We start from the raw sequence: 25,795 nt of genomic DNA on the forward strand, positions 1-25,795 counted from the left end.
TGCCCTTTTCTCTTCTTTCCTTTCTTCTTATGTTCTTACCGGGCTTCTCTCTTCATAGCAGGACCCATTTTGAACAACAAGGTCAGCAGAATATTTATGCAAGAACTATCTCCAGTGGAAGAGGCAGCCTCGACAAAGTCCCACATCAGGTTGGCATATTTAAATGATACAACCATCAAAAGAGAAAAGGAAAAGAAGAGAAAAGAACACACTTAGGCAGCCAGAAATATTATGTGATGGATCTAAACCTGCAATAGATTAAACTGTGCTGCGAAAAATATTTGCTTACTGAGCATATAAATATCGAGCTAGATCATGAGTCCAGGTATTGAGAACTATCAGCATGAATTAGAATTGAAGCTGCACCTTTTAAGAGGCATACATCTGATGTATTAACTAGAGAGATTCTAGATTTGAGACTTCTTCATAGTATTACAAGATGGGATACACTGATGTGAACCTCACTACTTTCATGGTATTACAAGATGGAATTTAAAATACTGCATGCAGGTTCCTTGTGCTGGATTATATGACTAATGATATCAGCACAGGTCTAACATAACAAGGAACAAAATACAAACAAGGATACAAAAACCCTTTGATCACAGAATTGCAAGCTAACAGATTTAATGACAGTTTCCGCTTCATAAGAGCACCAGTACAAACATGGCGCAATTTCATCATCCTGAGCAACTGTGTTTCCTTGTGTATGTGTAATTTAAAACGGTTTAATGGGATAGAGTGAGAAGGAGAAGATCAATGAAAGATAAGGATCAGAGTGATATGAATTTCTATATATACTATTAAAATTGATGGTAATTTTGGTGAAAAGTTTGGAAGACCTACCATCTCAATTCACTCTTTTTAATGTGATATAAATATGAAAATGCTGGGTTACCTTGTTGGTAACTTCTACTTATATTAGAGACTAAGGCTTGAATTTGCCTTCATTAGGTGAGCTTTACATTACAAGTGATTGAACACTGTACAAACATGGGATGAATCTAATATTCCCACCAAGCATTGATTAGTGGTGGCTGGTAGTGGGTGATTTATCTTGAGGGACTCTTTTAAGAACACGAATTTGGAGTTTTAACTTGGAGATGGAAACCCCGATTCTTTTTCTAATGATATAAAGGATAGAATAATTAAAAAAAAAAAAAGAGAGCAAGAAACGTGGCCACTTAAATGGAATGGTAATTTATGTGCAAAGAGGATTGGTTTCTCAAGGAATAGTTATTTTTTTAGAGGAGTAATGTTAGAAGGATCTTGTTTTGACATCAAGGTTTTTTTCTTGCCACGTCGTACAAGAGATTGGTGTACATTCTGAGTAGGTATTAGTGTGTTACTAGGGATAGTTAAATATGAAGTAGCCAAGCAAACAAAATAGGGCAAATGATTCTTTCTTGAAAACATAAAGGGTGCTTAATAGTTTTTTCCCCATAAATCTTTGAAAATATTGCTTAGGTTATCAAATAAATATTCTTTGGAAACTTGACAGGTATCACCAATTGGAGTGTCCATTTAGCCTTAATCAAGACATCTCCTCATGGAATGATTGATTTAGTCTGCAATTTTTATGGGATGGACTAACTTAGACATAGTCAAACTTGGTTCGAAATTAATTTCAAATTTTAATTCCCAAATCATGTTTAATTTGTTTAGTATTATTTTAAGCTTAATTTCAAATTGAGTTGGACACAAATCTACTTAATTAGCTCGATAAACCCTACGTCAAGCTGAAATCAACTCGAGATTAAATCGAATTGAGTTCAAGCTTAAGCAAATTCAATTGTTAATTTCAAGTCTTAAGTCAAGTCTAAATTAATATTTGGTTAATCAAAAAATAAAAGTATATTAATAAAATACAATTTCAATAATTCATTATATATATATATATATATATATATAATTTTAAAATATATTCGAGTTGAGTCGAGGTGGTTCGCGAATCGGGAGCAGACTCAACATCCCGAAGCGACACCCGCGCTTTGTTATCCAGCTGGCTCTGGAGTTTATTTTTATGTTGTCCGACGCGATCGCAGGCGGTTGCGCCACCTCGGCGGCGCCCACCGCCGCCGGCGCCCCATCCCTCTCCTTCCGCCGCTCCGTCTCGAGCCTCCGCCTCCCTACGCCGCTGCCCTCGCCGCCTCCGCTCCGGCAGCACCTCCCCGTCCGCGCTCTCGCTTTGAAGCGAAACCCCAAACGCTTGAAATACTCCGCTCCGCGCTTCTTCAAGGTCACACATACACACACTCTCTCGCTTTCTCTCTCTGAATTTTAGTTCCAGTTTAGTGGTTTTAATCCTTTTAATTTTATGGACTTCCTTACGGTTTCTATCTTTTTTGGGTGATAAATAAACAAATTCAAAAGGATGGGGAGAGGATGGTATACGTGGAGATGGACCCTTCGGGATCCGATGGTTGGAAGCTGGAACCCATTATCAAGCTCATCAAAGAAGGAGGCGTCGGTGTGATCCCCACCGATACCGTGTATGCTCTCACTCCAAACGCTCCTCATCTTTCTTCTATTATTTTTACCAGTTTGGACTGAGTATTGATTCATAATTCTTAGATTTTCTTTTTATAAAAGAAAATATATGAAGCATCAGTGGAGACAAATATTTGTGGTATTAAGAAATGAGTGCATGGACTGAAGGAAGAACTTTACTTGGAGGTGTGGATATGATACTTTTGTTAGATTCCTGCTCTATGTTTGCTCTCTTGTCTATACAGAGGCTATCAAATTAGCGTCATGTTCTAAAATTCAAGTAGTGGTGCAAGGGTGTAGAACCACAGTTTCATTATATGACCATGTTTTTCATAAGAGGATTGTGCAATGCTTTTAAACCGAAACAATCATACGCCCCAAGGGAATGTAAAACTCCATATCCTTGCAGGAATCTATGGCACAAATTAGTTCATGGAAAGGAAGTACCATGATATTTTTACTAGTCATGATCCATGAAAACTCAAATTGACTTCTAAGAAAGCATTCAAACGAATTCATAAAATACTGGTTACTGATATAGATGAGCAAATTTTCTCGATGTCCTGAAGCTTCTCATACTTATGTTTTTCTTGTCATTTACTTACACCATGCTTGGCTGGGACTGGATTTCCACTTGACTTAACAAAATCATATCAAAGCCTCTTTTTTTTTTTTGGTACAACAGCAGTTCACACCCGCCGTATGTTGATGCAGCCAATTATCATATCAAAGCCTTGAATATTAACCAGATGTATGTTTTGACTGTAGGTATGCTGTGGTTTGTGATCTGAAAAGTCATTCCTCCATTGAACGCCTTCGCAGGTATCAGCTTTCTTTTCTTACATTGACTATTTGAACCTTTATCTTTCGGTATGTTCACTGTTGTGTATTTGTTCTTGGTGACTCTTCTACTAATATGTTAAGCAAGTTTCGTTAACAAATCTTTTATGGTTTTCTATCTGCAGAATTAAAGAAGAGGACTCAAAGGCAAGAGAAATTACTGCTGTAGCTTTAGTATTTTAGGCTTTAGCACATAGGAGAGTATTATGAGAGTAAACTCGTCACAAACAGGATATTAATATATAATTTTTGTCTTTATGTTGATGATAAGGACTATTATAAGGTGGTACGATTTATCTATTTTGTTACACTTACTGATTGATTAAGACATTTTTATGCAGCCCCTCAGTATTTTATGCCGCTCATTTCAAGATATAGATACTTACACGATGGGTTTCCCACGGGGTAATGCTCACGGTCAACCAAATATCTTTCGAGCTGTAAAGCATTGTTTGCCTGGACCAGTAAGGATGGATTGTTTTTATTTGGTGAACATAACTATGGACCTTCCAATTTCCAAATACACAGCATGGACATTGATGAGAACTTTTTTACTTAAACAGTATACCTTTATTCTACCTGCAAGCAAGCAGCTGCCAAAACAATGCATAAAGCCTGGGATGGCAGCTAAATATGCATCAAGGAGGCATGTTGGTGTTCGTATTCCAGATGATTCTATCTGTCAAACCATATTGCAAAACTTGGATGCACCTTTGGTTTCTACAAGGTTAGTTGAAACTATTAAAATAGCCAGAATATATTCTAAATCCTTCAAGATGTTTTTGCTTACAAAATTAATGCTGAATTTGTCTAGTTTGTGTATCTAGTGTCCCTGCTACTTGCATACTGATAATGTGCATTTCATTCTTAAGTGTAAAGTGGCCTGAAAAAGATCAGTGGATGGTGGATCCCGTTATCATTGCAGATACCTATGAGCCAGAGGTATGAGCTATCACTTTCCTATAAGTGATGTTATAGTTACATGAATAGTGTGTTTTAGGTTTTTTCTTGTCACTTGTTCTGTGTTTCGTTTATATATATATAGAGAGAGAGAGTTGCTTTTCTGTAAATATCTGGATCAAAGTTCTAGTAGGAAACAGCTCAGTGGAGGATTTAATCCTTGTTGGAGATGGTTGATGAGCAAGCTAACTTAAAGGATAAATATAGTAAGATGTTATGGAGAAGGATTTCCAGTTCTTGAACCTGAATTACCAAATAGCTGTCAGGATGTTAGCAAAATACAATGGTTTATATGCTGGTTGCTGTAAAACATTTTCCAATGGTTGCCATTTTGCACCATCCAGTTTTTTAAATGGCTCCTTTCCTTTGAATGAGAAGTCTAAAATAGTGTTCTGAAAATTTTATTCATACATGGCTTGGTTGACGGGCTAAAGCTATTATTTTGGATAGGTGTCTGCATTATTAACTAATTTGAAGTTCTAAAAATGATTGACCTAGATATTGATAACAATAACATTTTTCATTTTGGATCGAAAGGAACTGGTCTGTGCTACCTAGAATGTTACAGTTAGACAGAAGGGGGATATAAATACTATTTTAGATTACTCATACTCTATAAGTGCAGAAGCTTCATAGAAAAAATATAATCCACAATTGAAAGGTTCTGCTCGCAGATGATGTGTGTTTAGCTTGATTTTAGACTTGATCAAGCTTGAATTGATTGTGAATAACCAGAGCTTAATCAGATGATTTAGGCTTGAAATTAATTTATTGGTGACTGACTGATTAGGTGGCTGTTCCAAACTAAAGCAGATTCAATATATCCGCCAAAGTTATAATGTGAAATCTTTTGCTGCAATTTTTTTTTCTTTATTTAAATCAATTATTGCCTGCACCTCTGTGCTATTAAGCCTATAACATTGAAACTTAAGTGCTAATCATGCCAAGCTTTTGAGAGATGATAAATATTGGGTTTCCAACTTTCAGACACATTAAGGCATTTGAATATTACATTCTCATATTCTATAAGATTCATATGAAAGCCCACCTGGATTATGTATGCATTTCCAAGTTTTAATTAATTACTTATTCCTTATTAGCAACTGACTTTGGAGTCTATATATATTTAACTTCATTTGATTTGTTATAGGGTCTTGATTTTGTTGTTGATGGTGGTGTGAGAGTGGCTGATCCATCGACGGTAGTTGATATGACTGGAGCTTGTCCAAAAGTCATTCGGCAAGGAAAGGTATTATGTACATCTACAGTGCATCTATCACTCCTTTTTTTGGCCTGCATTCTAGCTTGTGGTTGATTACCCTTTTCTTTTCTAAACAAGATATATGCTTTCTCTGATCGGACAGATAATGCACTATCCAGCAATTTGTGTTATATACTTTGAACTTTCAATAGAGCCCTTACTCTCTTAGCATCTTTTTGTTCAGTGTTTGTTAAACTTTTTTTTGCCAAAACATGGATACTGCAACATATTCAAAAGCCAGTAGCTTGCCAATTAGCATTCGATAAACGTAAAGCATACACACATTCACTGTCTATGGATGCCATGGGTTTATTTTGATATCATCTATAAACTATTATTCTTGCATTTTCTTTGTAGTTTATTCATTGTTCCTCTCTCTTTAATCTATGCTCTCATCTTATCTTCTATGTGGTGTCTTTTAATATATACTAGCTTTTTAGGCACTTGCATTGCATGTGCACACTGTAGGAAGTATGGTAAAAAAATTATTCCAATCAATTTGATATTGATATAAAATCTTTATGAATTTTATACTAATTATAATAACTTATAATATAACTTTGTTATATTCATTGTATAAATAACCATGATATGGTTCCATTGCTTATGGCTATCTTCAAGCTATCAAAAAAAGAATAAGAAGAATAAAAAGATATTTGTTTCATACCTTTGTCAAGTAGTCAATATATATAAATGTCTGCATAATATACATCTCAACAAAAGAACATCAGATATTCAAAAAGAAAAAGAAAAAGAAAAATTTGATAATTTAAAACTGTGGACACATACCAGCATGGAATAACAGTATTTGGAAATCATCAAGTTTTATAGTTACATCATTATAATGGGAAATAATAGTCAATAGCGAAAAAAATGGTGTTATTTGCTTGAATCATTATTATTATGTTTAGTTGAATCATAAAAATATTGAATAATACTAATTATTATTCTTTTTATATAATGGTTCTTGCAATAAGATAATGGTCACACAACAACTGTTATTTAAATTTTCAATATTGATATGTGTACCTAAGGGAGGCCCACAAAACCTTTATAATGATTGCTACAGTAAACCTTGACTTATATGAATGTCAAACAGTTCTATAACTATAATAAATTGAAGGTGCCAACTAGCTGACATGTGGAGTCTTTTATGTAAATAAAAGAGACTCAGATTTAAAAAATAAAAAATTGATGATCTAGTAATTCCAATCTAAAAATTATCGATCAATTTGATCCAAATCAACTATAACTATGATTTTTGATTTCAATAATCGTGGACTCAAAATGACAATAGTTGTCCATGAAATACCCAATCTAGAGCAATATTTTCCATCCAATAATATAGTTTCATTATATTAGGATAAAACTAATACCAAAAAAAATCATTATTTGGCAGGAGTAGATGCATTCATTACAATCTTCTTCCTAAATCTCCTTACCCAAATATGTGAATACTAATTAAGCAATTGTTAACTTTAGGTTACACTTGATTGGAGATCTAAGCAATACATTAGTGGCTTCTCTCCACTCAAGTTTTTCTTCATAACTAACCTGCTTTTGATGGGACAAAGGTTTCACTGGTTGATTTTGGACTAATATTTCTGCCATCATTTAAAATAAAATATGATAGTCTTGAATCATAACTATAAGGAAGAAAATTCTCTGACGAAAGGTGATATCATGAATTGCTTTCTTGGACCAACATTTGGTTTCTTTTTCCCTCATGTTCTGGTATATGCACATTATTGTAAGTCATTAGACTATTGATCTCGTGTTTGTCATGCTTCACACTGCCACATGATTAGGAGCATTGTGTGGAGACATGCCAGGTTTCATTCAGCCCGTTGTTGCCAGTTACATTTGATCAATATGCTTGCCAGTTACATTCAATCAATATGATTCTCAACTTACACTCTGATCTTGCTTGAGCAAGCTTAATGTTCTCCTGTTAAATTCCAAGGTTCAGAGTGGCCTCTGTAGCTGATCCAGTCTGAACAACCCCTGTTGTTCGGGTCCCCTGTTCAACAAGGCAGAATCTGTTAATCTTGAATTGCCTCTTCCGGCAGCATGTCTCTGTGTCTGCCTCTGCACGCACTTGTGCATGTATGCAATGCATGGGTGCATGTGTGCATCAGCATGTGCATGCATGCATGCATGGGTTTATGCATGTTTGTGGTGCATTAGTATGCATTTGGCGCATTGGTTTGTGTGTGCATGTGCTTGTGCGTGTCTTTGTGTGGGGTGGGTGTGTGATTTGTGGGTGCATGCATGTGTATGTGCTTGTGTGTGCATGCACGTGCATGTGCATGCATGCATGTGTCTGTGGAGTTTCATTTTAGCATCATTTATGCAGTCTAGGAAGTACTTGATGAGACTGTGAAGAACCTGAGGTGGGCATTTCTGATCTAAAAGCCATCAAAGGACATTCATATTTCTCTGATCCAAAGCCATCAAATGGCATGCATATATTCTCTCTTAACCATTTGTGCTTATGTAGGTATTGCTTTTGCTCCAACATCAGGTACCGTTTCCATTCTTGCCATTTATCACCTATTTTGAACCTTTGACTTGTGGATGTTGTTAATGCAGTCCATCTCTTCTACTTTGTGTTGTCTGTAAATTGTCCACTAACTTCCTTAGGTGCTTGTTTCTTGGGTTTTTTCCCCTTTTTCTTTTTACATTCTTGCTTTCATAAAGGGACATATGGAACGCAAGATAGTTTGTTTGATAGATGGAACTTACCTGAAAAAGCTTGTTTAATTATTCTCTTACTGTGGTGTTAGCTACCAAATTTGGTGCATTTAAATGGAATACCTCAATAAGAACGTAGAGAGCATCATGAATAACACTCTCTCAGGGAATGGGGGGGCTGATATCAAGCATTTAAATAGTGTCTGGGATATGAAACAAATTCTGATCTTGGTTTTACCAATAAATGGACAGTTTCTGTAGGTGACACAAATGTCCGAGCTGAAGATTAAAGAAAGCATTTACTGATATAAACTGCATTAATGCTGGTTTATAGTTCAGTGACTTGGAGAAGGGTATGAGATTATAAATTCTCTTCTTTTAACCATGAGTGATATTTATTAACGTGGCAGCTGGATATTTTGTATCCTAGTGACTGCCACTGGAAAGTCCTGCCTTTTCTTGAAAAGAATGGCTTAGAGTAGGGCAGGGTGCTCGTTACTAGCTTAGGTGACGATCAGATGGAGGGATATATATTTATTATTCATGAAGGATGTTTTGATTGAGTTCAGGTGATTCAGGTTGCTGTGGTCGACAAACTCCATTATTTTCTCATTTCAATACTTTTCTATAATGTCGGTTACTTGTTATTTTTCCATTAAATCAACAACTATTTTCTCCAACCATGTTTCGAATGCCACAACTGGTCCGGTGGAAGTTATACCTCATGTCCTCCTGCAAGTGCAGATTTTTTGAATTTGAATTTACTGTTCAGGGACCAAGGCTAGACTGGATGGTGGTGGAAGGTGAAGACTCTGCTGCACAAGAGGAGTTGCCTTTTCTTCAAGCAGCTTGAGAATATCTCCAACTAACCAAATACAACAACCAATCTTTGCTCTTGGAGTTGACTGTATAGTCTCTGATTTGAAACGAAAGCGCATGATAGTTATGAGTTTCCACATGTTGTTCTAACCTATGTTATATTCATGATACGACATATTGCTAATTTGAATGAACAGATACGTTGTGGCATCCTAGTATTCATTGCTTTGCTTTTCCTTGCTTATTTTGGTTTTATTTTATGGTTTAGATTCATTGATTTTTTATGAGGTTAATACATGCATGGATTCTAGTAGTACGATGAGTTTGTGTTCATCAGATTTACATCAACTCTATGTTAAGTTACATAAACCCATTTGTGCCTTACATTGGCATGCCTCAAAAACTAAGATGCTTGGGGACCAGTATGTTTACTAGTGTTTGTAGCTTTTTTAATCGTGAGAAGATTCAGGTGCTGCAAAGAAAGATGGTTTATCAAAGGACTTGGGAAGGCTGTCATGTAGGTTAGGAATTAGAAACATGTCACACATATTTTGAGAATATAACTTGTCACGCATTTTTGAAAATGCAGCCATGTTGCATATTAGTTATAAATATTGTCAGAAGAAATCTATTAGCAGAAGTAGTTGTCACTGTTTCTGATAGATTAGGTTAGTTTTGATAAACCATCATAGTGTTGAAGGACAACATGCATGGAGTTGGATGTGTAGAATTGCTAGAGGAGCAAATGTCTGAAATGATAACATTAGAAAAAGCAGTGGAGTTGGCATCAACACAGTATAAACTGATGGGGGAGGTAATTAAGATAGCAGTATCATGTGCAACAAAAAAGGGCCAATAAAAGGAGGGGTTTAGATCTGTGTTGAAAATGCTGGAACGAGATGGTTGGCAAGGACGTGAAAAAATTTACCCTGAGAGAGGACACAAGCCAACCTAAAAACAGCTTTGTAATCATTAAGTCAACTTCAAAGTTCAAAATGTCAAGATTTGTTATCCAGTATTAGATTTGGCTGCACTAATGGAGGATGAGATTGCTCGAAGTATTTGGAAGCAGGAAAATGTGGAGTCTCTTATTAAAAATTCTAGGCTAAAAAGAATACTCTTTCCTCTCCTCTCCTGCATTTTTCTTGAATTTGCAATTATCCTCCTACATTTTGAATTTCTGTAATGTCAGCCCTGCATTTTATGCATCGCTCAAGTCGGTCTCACAATCTGCCCAATTCCGATCATGGCTCGCCGTCTCAGTTGGTGTAGAGAAAGTTGGCTAGCATGATTTTTTTTTAAAAATTTAGAGGAAAAGCGAATCTGATTTATAAAGTTCTCTGTGACGTTGGAATGTTAATTTTGTGCAACATTATCGTTTCCTGTACATTTTGAATAATTGAATAAATTTTCCCTTAAAAAAAGAACATTTTGAATAATTGATATATGGACATTAAATGTTCTATCATTTTTCTTCAGCATATTTTTGTATATTTCATTGAAAAACATAAGGTTTTTCTTGTAGTGTCTGCACTCTGCACCACTGTCGTTGAGTTCTTTGTTTCCACTGATTTGATGTTTGCTCCATCCCGAAGGGAAACTTGGAAGAATAAATGATAAGTGGTTGTTTCTCCTTGTCATCTCTCAAAATGTTTTCAAATTATTCCAGTTTCCCGGTGTGTGGCGTCTTCGGACTACAAAGGTTCATTTAGCCTTTCTATCTCTCCAAGTGTTTATCATCATGTGCCTGAGATCAATATCCACTCTTAGATCACAATCCAGCAATCCAATTTGCGGCGATACACAGTGGGACGGTGTCCCTACATAGATCCATGTGTATGCTTTGGAACCAAGATGAGGATTACAATGGTCCCACACCCCATCTTAACCCTCAAAACTAATCATACTAGTTCTCCTTGTGATAGCAGCATTGATCTGGCCCACTGAGAGCACCATGGTCTGTCAAAAGAAGGGCTAATGATGGTGTTAAAACCATGTGGTCATCATCATAAAAAGGAGTTCAGATGTCAATCAAGGCCTGTAGGTGGGCAACATGGGCTGTTTGTTCCCAGCTCCCTGACTTGGTTCTTTATATTCCAAAGCTGAGATGGGAAGGAAGGTGTCCTCATTGGGCATCAGAAGCTCTTAAGCTGGTCCCTCAGAAGCTAAAAGTTGGGTTATGGAGACCAAATCAACCTCTTCTGTACCTGAGATATTTGTTTCACATGGATTGCCAAGAAGGGACAGTACTTGGCATCCCAAAGTTCAACCACCATTTCCCTTAGAATAGATGGCCAGAGGCTATGGTGGCCCATGGTTATGGGGGTACCCAGAGGATGGTGGCCTGAAGCTTTACTTGCCCTTTGGGTTAGGGGTGGCAGTTTCTTTGGACTCACCTACTTACAGGCACTTGACCACTGGGATGGTTGTTATGTTGTGGGACAGGGCCTGGATTCTAATGGTTGAGGTCACATGACTTGGTTATTAAAGTCTCACAGTTGGTAGTACCCAAGTTCTTGACCCCTTTATTGTGTATTTTGGTCACTTTTCAAGTTTTAATCCAACACTCACCTGTTCCCATTCTTATTCTTATGGAAAACACTAACAGTCTTTGGCTTTTGGAGAATCTTCTGACATATTCCTAGGCTTTTTTTGGGGCATGCTCATATCTTTCTTCATCATTAACATAGTATTATGATTGAGTAACACATCATTTGATAATCCTAATGTGTTAAGCTGGGGTGAAAGTATAGACACCTGTTCTTTATAGAATGGTAGCTAACCTTTTCTGGATATTACATGTAATAAATCATTTAAATAATTTTTTTAAATAAAGATGAAAAATTAATTAAGATGTTAACACAAAATGAATTATCGAAAATTCTTGAATTATTTTTATTTTTATTCTTGGCCAAATTATTCTCCAAAATGAATCAATCAAAATTACTTAATCCCTACTTGTATAGGAATTTTATGATCCATTTAGAAGCTATGGCGAATTTAAAAAAAAAAAAACATCATAAATTAATGATACGATGTGTTGTTGTTAGTGCTAATATTTTTACTATCATTTGTTATTCTTGCCCTTCCAATACTCTTTTTTTAATTGAATAAATTTACAAATATTATAGAAAACCTATATTTTCTCACATTTACTTTTCTTTCTAATTCTGGGTTATATGAATTCTTTTCCAAATTTTGACAAATTTACCATGGTCGCATGTGGCTCGCTCAGCAGGAAGAAGCTGGCTAATGGCCAAAGATGGTGGCTATCTAATATACATTTGAGATTAAAATTTTCTTTTCAATCAAACCATTTTGTTCATGTATAAATTTGATGAACATAAATCTATAATTAGGATGTTTACTTGTGTATCTCTATATAAAGCACCATATCCAGAAAGAAAAGGGGATAAAAAGGAAGCTTATTTCATGATAACATAACTAGATTGAAAGGTTGCGAGAATGCGTAGATTGCTTTACTTAATGTGCTTGAAACTAAAGATTATATTGAATGACCAGGAGTCATGACTATGGTTTCAAGAGAGACAGAGGTTTTGCATTTTAATGGAGAAAAAGAAAACAGGGGGAAAGCATGCGAAGTGCAATTGGAAATGGACTCCATGATGCGTTGATGAAGTCGCACTTTGGAGTTTCGGGTTAGTAACAGAATAGATTCTACATGTTGGGTTTGGTTGTGTATAGATGATGTTGGATGGAGAAATGAAGGTTTGGATGTAGGTTATGTGGCATCGTTCTTGCTAGTTTAGTTGAATTATATGTTGTTCGTGTCATGGGATAGTCTTCCTCACTGGAATGGTGAATTTTTATACGACCTAGAAACTATAGAGAGTACTTATGTAAGGACCAGTGTCGTCACAGGTCAGATCTGGTTATATACTAAATGGATTTTGGATGCTTATATAGGACAAAAAAACTCAAATAATACATTCTGATTAGTCTTTTTGGATAAGATCTTGAGTTGTTATAAATACTATCAGAGCAGACCTGGTATATAGCCTATGAGGACTAAGGGACGCTGCAACATGGATCCATTGGAACTGTTATGAGCTGATTATGGTATCTGTAATTGGATTTGAATAGATTTTGATCCTTAGCTCGACGATGATACTGGAGCTTCAATTGGGGGAGTATGTAAAGAACTGTGCGGGCGTGTATTTAATCTCACATCGGTCATGTAATAGGTAGATCCTGGATACTTATACAGGGCTAAAAAACTTAAATAATATCTTCCGGCTAATTTTTTTAAATGAGACCCTGAATTATTATAATTCGAATTCTTTTACCAGTAGATGCTATGGCTTAATATTTCTGCTCTCTGGATACTTATACAGGGCCAAAAAATTTAAATAATATCTTCGACTAGTTTTTTTTTTTGGATGAAGCCTGAATTGTTATAATTCGAATTCTTTTACCAACAGATCCTATGGCTTAATATTTCTGATCTCTCTTTGGAGAGATGCTTTGACGTCACTAGGGCACGGTTATGCCCTGCATCCATGCCCTTTGTCTCACAAAAGCAATATGGAAAGCTATGCCCTGATAGGAGTTGTCATTATCGAATTATCAACACAAGAAGTTGCTTCCTAAGATAATTCATGTGGCTTCCTCATTTGAGGTCCAGTTTTTTGACTCGTGGAAGGCTGGAGTTGGGACACAACAGCTTCAGGTGTAGGTTTTTCAAGCCGAGGCCAGATTTTTGAACTAATTTTTACGAGTCAAATCAGCTTTATTTGGTTGGTTGCTGCTTAATTAGGTCCCCTAATGCGGCGGAAATTTATTTCTCCATTACCTTAAGATTAAAATATTGAAATGTTACTAGGCAGAACAACAAGGGTTTATTAATCCCATTTCCTGCCACAGCAAATAGGGTTAGGATCTCGTTGTTTTGTTAAGTAGTATTTTAATGTTTTAATCTTAAAGGAGTTACATTGACGTACCTTAGTTATGCTCTATTTGTGCGGAAATAGATCTCATAAAATTGGATCTTAACTTCTTAGGTGAACTTTTGTGTGTCGATCGGATACAAGGCTGCTAGGGACAATTACACGCAAACTCATATTCAACCTAAACTTACTTCAAATCCAAAAGTCAAATTAAAAACAACCGTGCGCTTGATTTTTGGACGCCCCGAATCAAATTCTATAAGATGCACACTAAATTAGTCAAGCTAGTTAGGGTTTGCATCTCAATTCAGAATCCATGCCTGACCTACATATCTAAACGACAATAACTTGTTGAAGATCTACATCCAAGTAACCCAACAGTTCGAGTTTAGCCGTGTCGCCGTCGATCCAAAGTCCAAATCAAGCCAAATATCAGTTTACATTTAGGTCTAGCTACCCTACTTGGACCTTTAACCACACTAGTTCAGACCATGCCAATGAATTTGAATTTCCATGACACATGTGGAGTCATGTCACCGACCATCCAAAAAAATCAACAAATTAAGAGGCTGGTTAGAGACTAAGGACGGTCCGTTGGAAGTGGGTGGGATCGAATCTTGGGGACGCCATCTTTCAACCGCACATCCCGTCACCGAACGGTGAGTTCACCGTTAGTCTCTGCGTCCACTGCTTAAAAGCATCACACCTCCACTTGCTGGGTGGAGAACAGCTCAAGAAGACAAGGAGGAGAGGAAGAGAGAAGGAAGGTGGGTTAGCTTTTGATAGCTGGAAACCAAATCCCATCTTTTCACTTTTTTAAAAAATTTGTGTTCTTATTTTTTACCACCTACTACAAAAAAAAAAAAAAAAGATGGGTAGATTGTGGATATAATAGATTTTGTTCCATTGGAGCCTTAGATACTCTCCCCACTACCTACTGTCTCCTATCCTTTTTGTTATCGAATCATGGAAGTATTACTACTGAGAAGTATTATTATATGACTTGAGAGCTATGGAAGTGTTTGCTACACATAAGCATTATCATATGACTTTGTTTACTGAGTAGTCTGCCTGCTCTCCAGCCATCAACTTAACCCCAAAGTAATTTAGGGGAGTCCACTTCCTTTGAGGAAAGTTGCATGAAAATAAAAAGAGGAAAAGTTGCAAACTTTTTTTATATGGACTTTGTTACTTGGTTTTTATTAGGTATATTTCTTCCAAGTTGCATGACCAAAGGGTTTCTCTTGTAAAGATGGGTTTTCTACAAGGGGAGTAAGTCTAAATAGAATTAAAGTATAATGAATGAGCTTGATATGCCCCTCTGTAAGTGTCGGAAAAATTGTTAAATACTATGAGCTTAAAGCAAGAGAGTAGCATCACCTTTTAAGATGGTCCAGGATGTTCCCCATGAATCAAAATATATGTGAGAGGAAAACGCTGTTTAGGTGACGGGCTTTAATACATCAAGTTTATTGCAATAAAGATTTCCAAACCAAAGTAAATAGCATATTTAAAATTGATAAAAGGTTGAATCGGTACCTACGTAATCTATTATATATAAGTTGAGCTCTCTATTCAATTCATATGCACACCCATATTAATAATATTATTAATATATATATATATATATATATATTTATTTATTTTGAATAATAAGCAAAGTCTTTATTTAATGCAATTCTTTATTTTGGACTATATTAATAATGTCATTAATACAGTTCTTATTTTGGATAGTCTATTATAAATATATCTAAAATAATAATAGTCGTTCATCAAACTCGTTACTCTTGATACAAACTATTCACAATCATTATTTTTTTATTTTAATAAATTTATAAATCTTAATTCCTTCTCTCTTGATAATTTCTTATTTTTGATAAATGGATCTCTTATAACATATTATTTAGTTTTATAATAGCTAGTTTTGATGTCTATAACAACCATTATTTTGATTTGCATCATTTTTAAATTAAATATTTTTTCAATGTACAATTTTTTCTAAAAGAAATTGTATAGTTTGCTTATTATGCAACATAAATTAAACTATTGAAGCTTTCTATTTATTATAATTTGCTATATTATTATATTATATTTCAAAAATAGTTAAAAAAAAGCCATACTCCGCAGGGTTGGTATTCTAATAATTTTTGAGTATGTGAATTGAATAGACTTCCGTATTGTGTTATGTTTTTTGATTTATATGTTTTTTGATATTGTACACAAGTTAGCTTACAACCAATTTTTAAGGCATACACTCCACTCAGAAAAGAGCACTTGAATCAAAATAATCCATATCCATATGAAGATCAACAACTTTTTAGTGATCTATTGAAAATATTCTATGGATTTAGAGATTTATAAATTGTCATAGTCATATGTATATGAAAGAAACATTCTATGAAAGAAAAAAATATGAATGGGATTTACTAAATATATTTAGTAACGTAAAATAAAAAATTACTGAGCCGAGCTCTCCACTTTTCTTGTGGATGATAGAATAAATAATATCCTTTCATAGCTCTTTATTTTGATAATAAGTAGGGCTCTTACAACTGATACAAGAGTAAGTTAGGCCCTTAAATCACTGATTAATAGATATCTATTATAAGTAAGTATTATATTGTCCATTCCTTTAATGATAAGTGATTATAAGCAATTTACAATGGAGATCTTGCTATTATCAATACTAAGTATCGTTGATACTTGTATAATTGATATAAGTATAATTTATCCTTGAGAATGTTATCTCGCTAAAACATATAAGGGTCATTCTTATCTAAACTGATATTATTATATCACTTTAGATATTTGATGAAAGTTTTTGCTCGGCTATCATTAAAGTTAATTAGTTAATATGCAACAAAAATTTAGCAATTGAAGCATTCTATTTATTATAACTTGTTATATAGCATTTCGAGAATAGAAAAAAAAAGGAGAAAAAAATCATCTTGCACATTGCATGGTGCCGGTATTACTAATATTGATATTACTTATGAGAATTTTTCTGCGAAGGTTTAGTTCTACATTCACTAAGTAGATACGGATATTAATGGCATCAATACTAATAATAGGAATTTTTGTTTGGCCATCATTAAAATTAATTGATTAATGTGCAATAAAAAATTTATTATTGAACCTCTCTAAACTCCATCATCATCCTCATCACTTCTTTCCATTCCTCCTTAATATCTAACTAAATGTCATCCAAGCCCCATCCACTCCACTACCTGCTCTTCTTCCAATGCATCCTTTTTGTCCTTTCTAATCCCCATCGTTATCCTCATTCCTCTTTTCTATCTAATATGTTCCCAAGCCATGCTCGAGGTCTATCTCTCCTACCTCATCCTTTTCCAACACCTCTTCTTCTCTAAACTATCACTATTTTCATCCCTCCTTTCCATCTAAAATAGTCTCGAGCATCATACAAGCCCTTGCTCCCACACCTATTCGTCTCCAATTCTAGAGACTCAGAATGAATAGTAAAATTATATTGAGCCACTTAACTAACTTCAGAGATTAAATTAAAATATTTTAACTTGAGAGGCACAAAATAAAAATGACCGAGAGTTAAAGGAGATAGGAAAAGCATTCTTGCGAGCACCATCTGACCAAAATTTTGGGTTTAATCTGCATACTAAAAATTGCTCCAAGTAGGAAATTTGCACCTGTAGCTTCATCCAATATCTCAAGTGAAATTTAAATTTTTTTCAAGAAAATGGAAGGAACTTCATAAGATGCCTTCAGAACCATCCACACTAAATCCACCGGTGACCAAAACAGATTCAATTTTTCCATAAATTAAATTAGAACTAGGAAGAGCCGAAAAGCTTTTACCTCAAAAGAGGCACCATGTCTCCACCTAAAATGGGAATCTAAATAAATAAATATAGAGGAGACCTACTCCTAATTTTCCCTGCTGTACAGCGAAAAAGGGGGAATATTGACGACTCTGATTCCGACCTCACGAAACCTTTCCTCCCTCACTCCATCGCAGCGTCACCACCACCCACCGCCGCCGCCGGAGCGGCGGCGCCGTCGAGGAGCCATTGTTCCATGGGGGCGCAGTCGACCTTGTGGGCGAGCTTCCAGTCCAGAGCTTGGCACGCACGGGAGCAGTAGTTCACCGTCCCGCACACCGAGCACCGCCGGAACTCGTGCCGCCGCGTCTCCGGACGCCCACACCCCCCGTGCGAACACAGCCTCAGCTCGTCCCCCGCCACGCCGCCCCGAGCCCCGAACCACTCCACCAGGAACCGGTTCGCCGGGTGCGGCTCCGTCGCCGGCACGCTCCACCCGAAGTCGCTCAGAAGGGGGCAGCACCCTGTCGGCACCGCCGCCGGTGGCCAGGATGAGGAGGAGAGGACGGCGGCGAGCTCGCGGGCGTTGGCCTGGACCAGGAAGCGGCGGCCCTCGGCGACGTTACGGCGGACGCCGTAGCCGTCCTGGAGGCAGTGGCCGAGCTCGCGAAGGGCGTCGACGTGACCGAGGAAGGCCGCACGGGCGCAGAGCGCGACGCCGGCCCGGAGGTCTCTGCCGTTCTTTGAACCCCCGCTGCCGTTGAACTGGATCACCGCCAGCGAGTAGAGCGCCGCCGCGTGCGACCCCATCGCCGCCCGCGCCATCAGCGCCGCCCCGCTCCCCCTGTTCTGGAGGCAGTAGAATCGGATCTGCCCCATTTCCAAACCAAAAACAAAATCAAACCTCGAGTCCCCTCGATTCCCAGAAAAAAAGCACCCGAGATTAAGAGGTTGAGAGATGCGCAGGGGAACCTCAACCTACCATGCCGAGAATAAAGCAAGCTTCAAGATTTCCGGCATCGGCGCACTGTTTTAAGAACCGGTGAGCGGATTCTGACCAGTTTTTCGCCCGGACAGCGAGTGATTTCGCCGCCGCCCTCGAGAGAACCAGGGGATGCAAACCTAATCCGTTCAATCTCTTGCAGCTATCACCCAGAAAACCACAAAAAGATCAGATTTTTACCCCAAATGCGAAGCAAAAACCACGAAACCGAACCGATTACATCAAAATACACAGCAAAAAGATGACCAAAAGAAGGAATATTACATTAAGAGAACGTTGATTAGGTCAGAAGGACAAGCGGCGGAGGAGCTGAGCTTGCAGAGGATACAGACGACAATATCGTCCGGCAATTGATTTAAAAAGTTGGGCTCTTCATCACCACTTCCCTCCTCCGCCGGCGACGCTTCTCGCCGCCGCTTCCCGGATAAATATTCCTTGACTTGGCCTCTCCGCCGCTTCCTATCCCCCTCCCCTCCATTAACCTCCGATTGGAGCTTCGGGTATCGCGAGCCGCTCCTCGTTTCCATCGCTCTCTTCCCCCCTCTCCCTCTCTATCTCTCTCTCTCTCTCACCCGCCCGCCGTTGGCGCAGAAGAAGAAGAAGAAGAGGGGAGAGAGCTCAAGGGGCCAAGAGACGATAAGAGGCAGCCGAACGCCATTTATAGGGAGACACACAGGGAGACTTCGCTGCCCATTTTGCCATTTTACCCCGTGCTACTGCTCGAATTTACGATCTCACCCCCGGTCGGATCCCGTTGACCGAACTTGCTCCCTTTCCCCACGATGAAATGGTTTCCCGCCTAAAATCTGCATGTTCCCGTTTCCCCTTTTCAACTTCCGATGAAACGGTGCATTAACGAACTAGTTCCCGTCTCCGCCGTGAGGGTATCGTTTCCCTTGACGGGATCAGAGCGACCGTTGAGTGGTGTAGCACGTAACGGACGTTATCTCAAGGCAATTTGAGGGACGGGATTCCGTTATTTTAGACGGCAGTTAGGGTCAGAGGGGCGAAGAAGCTGCCCTAACGAACTCAGGCTGGGGACATGCGGTCTCGGTGCAACCCAATGCCAACGGTCAAAAGTTTTTTAAACCAGGGGCTCGTCGATACATCGGCTCAGATATGGATTCGATGGCTGGGATCGAATCTAAGGCTTATATTGAAAGGCTTGCAATATAGGATGAGCATTTTTTTTTTAAAGATACGTTAACCTACGTGAGATACATTCTAGTATTGTCAAATATGGTCCTTCTTTTTTTACCTCCAGAAAAATTTGCATCAAGTTTCTGCATTCTGTCATGATTTTTTTTTTCTTTTCTAATAGCTTTTGCAGTTGGGAAGTGTAAGTGTTGCATTTTTCGCCAGGGTAAGATGTATACTTATAAGATCATGTTGTATCCTACTCTAAAGCCTCATTATGCCATCGGTGAACTGATGCAATCAGTCTTCTGTAATGGAAATGAGAACCGTATAATAGAATGTAATATAAAGATATGTGGACTCAAAATGCATTTGGGAGTCTGATAATACCTTTTATAAAAGTTGAAAATATGAGCTTGTATAGATGTTTATATCTAGCTACAAACAACTAGTTTCTCTCCATAATAGACTATAAGTGCGAGGCGGCAAGAAGATAGATACTTCATAAATTCTATAAAGAAAGCTGGGATTCAGATTAAGCTTGGGAATTATCTTTGGAAGAATGGATACAATACCTCTCTTTTTTTTTTTGTAAATTTTCAATGAACAAAATATGCAGTAGTATAGTGTTATATGCCAAAAGTGATAAAAAATGTTAACCGGATAAATAAACCTCGCAAAAAAAGCTTAGGAAAATAGGTTAGATACCTGAAATTTCAAATTATAGGCTTATCATGAAAAAATTGAACAGAAAAGCACTAACTTGTTTCTTTAGGCTCATAATCCTTTTTTTTTTTCTTTTTGAGACAAGGTTCATAATCTAATATATAAGAGTTATACTTTTTTTTATTTTAGAAGTGATCAATGGGATAATTTACGTCTACGAGGACATATATAATATTTACTTTCTATTTACTAGATATTGAGATTCTTCACAACAATAGAACAAAAATAGTATTTCCTCTCTTAACTTGTTAACCCATTTACTCTAGCGATGCAAAATCTAAAGCTATATAGCCATATTGCTTAGGTTACAAATACATTGTAGTTCATAGTATATTGACAAGCACACCCATGCTTAGTTTAGGTTTATATTGCATTATTTTCACTTACAAGCTCATTTTCCAGCTTGATCGCCCTATGTTTTGTTCCTAACAAACCTAATTGATTGGTTCGGAGCAATAATTAATATCAGGAAAGTGACAATTATGATCCATATTTTGGAGATGCATTCCCCTTGTTTTTAACTTTCCCTAAAGACTAAATGAGAAGGATTAGGGTTATAGAGAGATAAGATTTTTTATTTAAGATGAGTTTTCTTTTATGAGCATGACACAGCTCATTTTTGGCCACCAGGATTATAATATACAATTAGTAGACATCACATCATAAAAGTTTGGATTTTGCAGTGATTATGCAAGTTAAGGTAAGTTTTTTTATACATTTAAACTTTAATAATCTTCAGAGAATGACAAAAAGGTGCAAGTCAGCTTTGAATGCTGAAAGAAAATGACCATCTCAGGTGATAAAAAGAATGCCGTCCACACAACAACCATCTAGAAATTGTCGCCGGTGGCAGCCGTTTGTTTTCATGCTCCCCTTATTCAAATGCTTGGTTCAGTTTCCCACCGGAATTTTGTGTTGAGAAATCAAAGGACTCTACATTGAATAATTCATTCTAGAATCTTAATAAAGTGATCTAAGCTATACTGATTGAAGAGGAGGATTTTTTTTTCCTTTTCCTATTTATTATTCATAATGTCTTCAATTTTTTCAAGAATATGTCCTTCAAGTGAATCACAAGTCTAAGAAAGATTCAGCACTATATAATATTTCAAAATTAGCATGATCTATTGTATATAAAATATTTCAGAAGTATTTTTTTTTTATTTTGGACGTCTCTTGCTTATGTATTAAACCAATAAAAAGCAACGGCTAACAATATTTCTAGTGAGAAATAAATTAGTATAAACTATATAATTTGCAATTCTAAACTGTCGATCTTGATCTAAGTTTTTGAAAATATATAGATCAAATGTAGGGTATTTTTTAGATGCTTCTAAACTATTAATCAAATTGAAATGGATATCATATTATCGAACTAGTCAATTTTGTTTTCATTTAATATAGGGATACAAAAATCTGAAAATATTGCATGATTTTTAATTTCTAATAAATTTGAATGTCATGCATCATATCAATAATGCTGATTCTTATTTTAACAAGTTCTTCATTGCTTTTGATTTAGAAACATTTGGAGCCAAATACTCTCTTAAGCATCTCAGTCTAACTCATGTATATGTAAGTTTAAGGAAATGTTAAAAGTGCCATAGGGCGGCTTTCATAAGTTAGATTCTAGGTAATGCTCATTGAAAATTGAAACAATTAAGAGAGGGGAAGCAATAGAAGTACATGCAATGTGTACATTTATACAGAAATGTGATATCACATATTATAATCAATAAAATAATTTGTAAAACATAATTCATGCAATATTTTGCATTCTACTAAATTTCACAAATTGGTGTATTTTGTTAACTTATTGTCTTTATTGAATGATGTCGTGAGCTTTATAATACCAGCTTTACTTTTTTTTCCCCCATATAATGTAGATACGAAGGTAATTGGTTATTATGCTATCGAACTGTAGCCGTAAATTGTTGTTCTCAAAATCATAATAATAAGAAAAAAGATGTTATCTTAAAATCTTTTTCTTGAAGTTAATAGCATCCTCCACATTTGCGTGCATCAGTGCTCATCAGTTTTTTCCCCTTATCATCCACATTATCCTAATCCTATCTAGAAATTTACTTTAGTAGAGGTATTTTTTGCTGTCCAGTGGAATGGATATGTGATTTGAATGTGTCGACAACAACTTGTTTTTAAAAGCCAGTTAGCTCTAAACCTTTTGTTGCATCATACCTTATATGTAGATAATGTTGGTTATGATGTTCACAATGTTACTAGATTTCTTAGGGTTCACAGACTAGTCCATGCATTGGGGACATCCAAAGCACATAATAAGATGTGGTTAATTAGATCTTCTCTAACCAATGTTTCAGAAAGGAAAAGGAAAATCCTGCTCATGCTTTTGTCAGAAACTGTAACTCGGGGATCACCTATCTCACAATCCTTTTTTGAGACTTGGACACTTCAATATTTTCAGTGCCTTCATTTATAAATGGTATACTAGAGTATACTTTCATAACACTAGAGAGAACTGTTTCATTTTCTTCTCTGTTTTGCACAGTGTGTATGGCTAGAGGCTGAGTTTTGGCAGTTATACAATATTGACAGTGTATTTTTAAACAATTATGCCAGTTTATTTCATTTTAGTATTGGATGCACATTGATCGACGCACCTCAGAGTTGGTGTATTTCTTTTGAGAACCAACCAATGTTTTCTAATTTATTTTGCCGATCTTGATGGTTTATTTGAGAATTGCTCCATGCATGATCATCATCTAACTAAGCATCTTTTGCTTATAATCATACTACAAGAATAATCTACTTAATAAGCTTTATAAGTAATGAACGACCAAAATTTGTTAATCCAAATTTGAGTTCATTTGTTCTCATCAACGTGACCTAATGTTTCCTACCCTATAATAATCAGAATAACCCTAAATTAAGTGGTGTTGATAATCCTTGTCTAGTACAAATTGAGTTTTTATATGAACATGATTTGCTGCCTCTTTAAGATCAAGTCTACGAAATGAAGCAAATGAGTTATTTATCAATCAAATCAAGAAAAGCATTGTGAATTTTGATTCTCTAATGCTATGTTGCAGGCCTCCAAAGTAGCGTGAATGAGGTTCTGTAAAAGAAAGATTTTAGATGCCATCAATCATGTATATAAGAACTTCAAAGCATCGTAATCTTTGGTCGAAGGTCATTAGAAGTGAGGATAGACCTTGAAAAAAGATAAATTATTTTAGATCAGACTTGATCCACAAGACCTACTCCTAATTGTGGGGGGGTGCATCAATAGATAGGTTTTTTTTTTTTTTCTTTAACTTGTGGCTTAGGATTGATTACAATATTAATAAGATGTTTGGGTGTGGCAAGAATAAAAAACTTGTGAGGAGGCGTCATGGAGAGCGCGGATGGGAGGCGCCGGCATGGTGTCATGTTGTAAAATAAACCAAAAGGCTGTGTTAGAGACATGACGTCCATGATGAGAATAGAACCCAATATTTAGATTTCAAAAATTTTCTTTAGACTAAATAACATATAAAAAAAACATTTGCAGCTGCCAAACTCGATGTTATCGATTAGTGGGGTAGGAAAGTATATGTGTTTTAACAATCCAGAATTTCATTAAGAAAAAGGCACTGAAAAATTCTATTTAGATTTTGTAGTTTCATATAAATACTCAATATTTCTTCAGCACTTAATCAATCTAAAATCAAACACATATTAGCATGGATTTTTTTCTCATTTAAATTCTCGCATCAACAAGTTGAAGATCGAAATATAATCAAATCCAATTATAAACACTATGGTCAGTCTTAAAGGATGTACTCGGATGCTATATATAACAAGCTATGACTTTATTCAACAATACTAGGGTAGCTCATTGTCTAGCTAGTGAAATAAAAATGGATGAGCCTTTATAAATTTTCGATGTAATTGGCCAATAGTGAAATAAAAATGGACAAGCTTTTGTAAAAACAGATGTTGTGGCGTTTTGCATTGAGATGCACGTTTGATAAGCCAGTGTCTACATTAACATGGCATTTGAGCTGGTAGAGACTTTCACTCTCCCTAGCCAGTGGCAGTAATTTACATGTCAAAAAAATAGTGTTATATAGGGTTTATTTACTTTTGGCTTGCTTTAATGTTTGATAGCTTTTCATAGCTCAGCGTTTAATTTGCTTTCCAAAGTATGGAGCAAAAAAAAGGATTGTTTCTTAAGTCATGTCAAGTCTTCTTAATTATCTTAATCACAACTTCAAACAATGATACCAAAACAACATTAGGCCATCTGTATTACCTTTTTCAACTTATGTGATGTCACGTAGGTAATGGATGTTATACGCATCATCATGAATATAATTATGATCATGCCAAAATCATATAATAAGTTTGCATGTCACATATAAACCTATCTGTAGTACAATATTAAAATCCAAAATATTTAGTATGTTATCATGTAATGTTGTGATGCATTATTTTAAAAATTATGTTAGCTTCCAAACCAAGGTAATATATTAATATTTTTCAGAATAACCTCTTATTATTTTTTATCTTCATAGGTGTTGAATGATGTTAAAATAGTGGGCAAAATCTGTTCATGGAGCTTTTGCTGTAGCCTTAGTCTTAAAATGCTCTTTTTCACAAAAAAAAAAAACAGTATGCCATTGTCAAAGGGATGACATTAGAGAGCAAATTCAAGCAAATTTTCATGAGCAACGGTAAGTATACATGGAAGAACCCCTCGAAGAAATCAAATAACTGGAAGAAATTAATGGTGCCACTAACGGTTACCTTTTTGTTAAGTGCCATATCAAGGTTAAAGTTGAAGTTAGCCTACCTAACTTGATTGACAAAGTCTCTCATATAAAAGAAAATGAGGCCATTGGAGCCTTCTCTTGGAGGATGGGAAGCGTGCTAGCTCCCCACTTCACCTTGTAGATAAGTTATGTAGCTATATCATAATGGACAAAGGACAAGCCGGAAATAAGCCTTTTCTCAATATTCTATTTGTTTATTTGTCAAGGATCTCGTTCTGATTTTGCTTCCCTCTTCTTCTCAAGATGATAGGATGGCTTTGGTGCATTTACAAAACAATAACTACACCCATCTCTTGTCATCTAATCTTCCAAAGCTATACGCCAAAACCTCATCCCACTTGTAGCACTTCCAGCCCCATACACCTCGTCCT

General features: G+C 36.3%; 2 protein-coding genes across 2 annotated transcripts; one reads left to right on the top strand and one right to left on the bottom strand.

Annotated features, from left to right (window-relative positions):
* The first annotated feature begins 1,948 nt into the window (after positions 1 to 1,948).
* Positions 1,949 to 9,274, top strand: LOC103707862 (DHBP synthase RibB-like alpha/beta domain-containing protein). Its single transcript, XM_008792546.6, has 9 exons — positions 1,949 to 2,239; positions 2,374 to 2,492; positions 3,259 to 3,312; positions 3,456 to 3,477; positions 3,672 to 3,794; positions 3,894 to 4,057; positions 4,203 to 4,272; positions 5,441 to 5,539; positions 9,018 to 9,274. The coding sequence occupies exons 1-9, from the start codon at positions 2,024 to 2,026 to the stop codon at positions 9,096 to 9,098; spliced, it is 948 nt and encodes a 315-aa protein (XP_008790768.3). The 5' UTR covers positions 1,949 to 2,023; the 3' UTR covers positions 9,099 to 9,274.
* An 8,465-nt stretch (positions 9,275 to 17,739) lies between these two features.
* Positions 17,740 to 19,414, bottom strand: LOC103707861 (F-box protein At1g67340). Its single transcript, XM_008792545.5, has 3 exons — positions 19,036 to 19,414; positions 18,751 to 18,913; positions 17,740 to 18,638 (listed from the first exon to the last, which is right to left on the bottom strand). The coding sequence occupies exons 1-3, from the start codon at positions 19,296 to 19,298 to the stop codon at positions 17,952 to 17,954; spliced, it is 1,113 nt and encodes a 370-aa protein (XP_008790767.4). The 5' UTR covers positions 19,299 to 19,414; the 3' UTR covers positions 17,740 to 17,951.
* Positions 19,415 to 25,795: the final 6,381 nt, after the last annotated feature.

Source organism: Phoenix dactylifera, chromosome 11 (genome assembly GCF_051530095.1).
Source record: "Phoenix dactylifera cultivar Ajwa chromosome 11, Ajwa_hap1_PhDact_Kaust_v1.1, whole genome shotgun sequence".
In the NCBI taxonomy this organism is placed as follows: Eukaryota; Viridiplantae; Streptophyta; class Magnoliopsida; order Arecales; family Arecaceae; genus Phoenix; species Phoenix dactylifera.

Excerpts from the sequence above, each read along its gene's own strand:
- LOC103707861 (XM_008792545.5), bottom strand. The coding sequence starts at position 19,298 with ATGGAAACGAGGAGCGGCTCGCGATACCCGAAGCTCCAATCGGAGGTT. Across the intron at positions 18,914-19,035 it reads CTAATCAACGTTCTCTTAAT|CTGCAAGAGATTGAACGGAT; the intron begins GTAATATTCCTT and ends TCTGGGTGATAG. Across the intron at positions 18,639-18,750 it reads CTTGCTTTATTCTCGGCATG|ATCCGATTCTACTGCCTCCA; the intron begins GTAGGTTGAGGT and ends GAAATGGGGCAG.
- LOC103707862 (XM_008792546.6), top strand. The coding sequence starts at position 2,024 with ATGTTGTCCGACGCGATCGCAGGCGGTTGCGCCACCTCGGCGGCGCCC. Across the intron at positions 2,493-3,258 it reads GTGATCCCCACCGATACCGT|GTATGCTGTGGTTTGTGATC; the intron begins GTATGCTCTCAC and ends TTTTGACTGTAG. Across the intron at positions 4,273-5,440 it reads CAGATACCTATGAGCCAGAG|GGTCTTGATTTTGTTGTTGA; the intron begins GTATGAGCTATC and ends GATTTGTTATAG.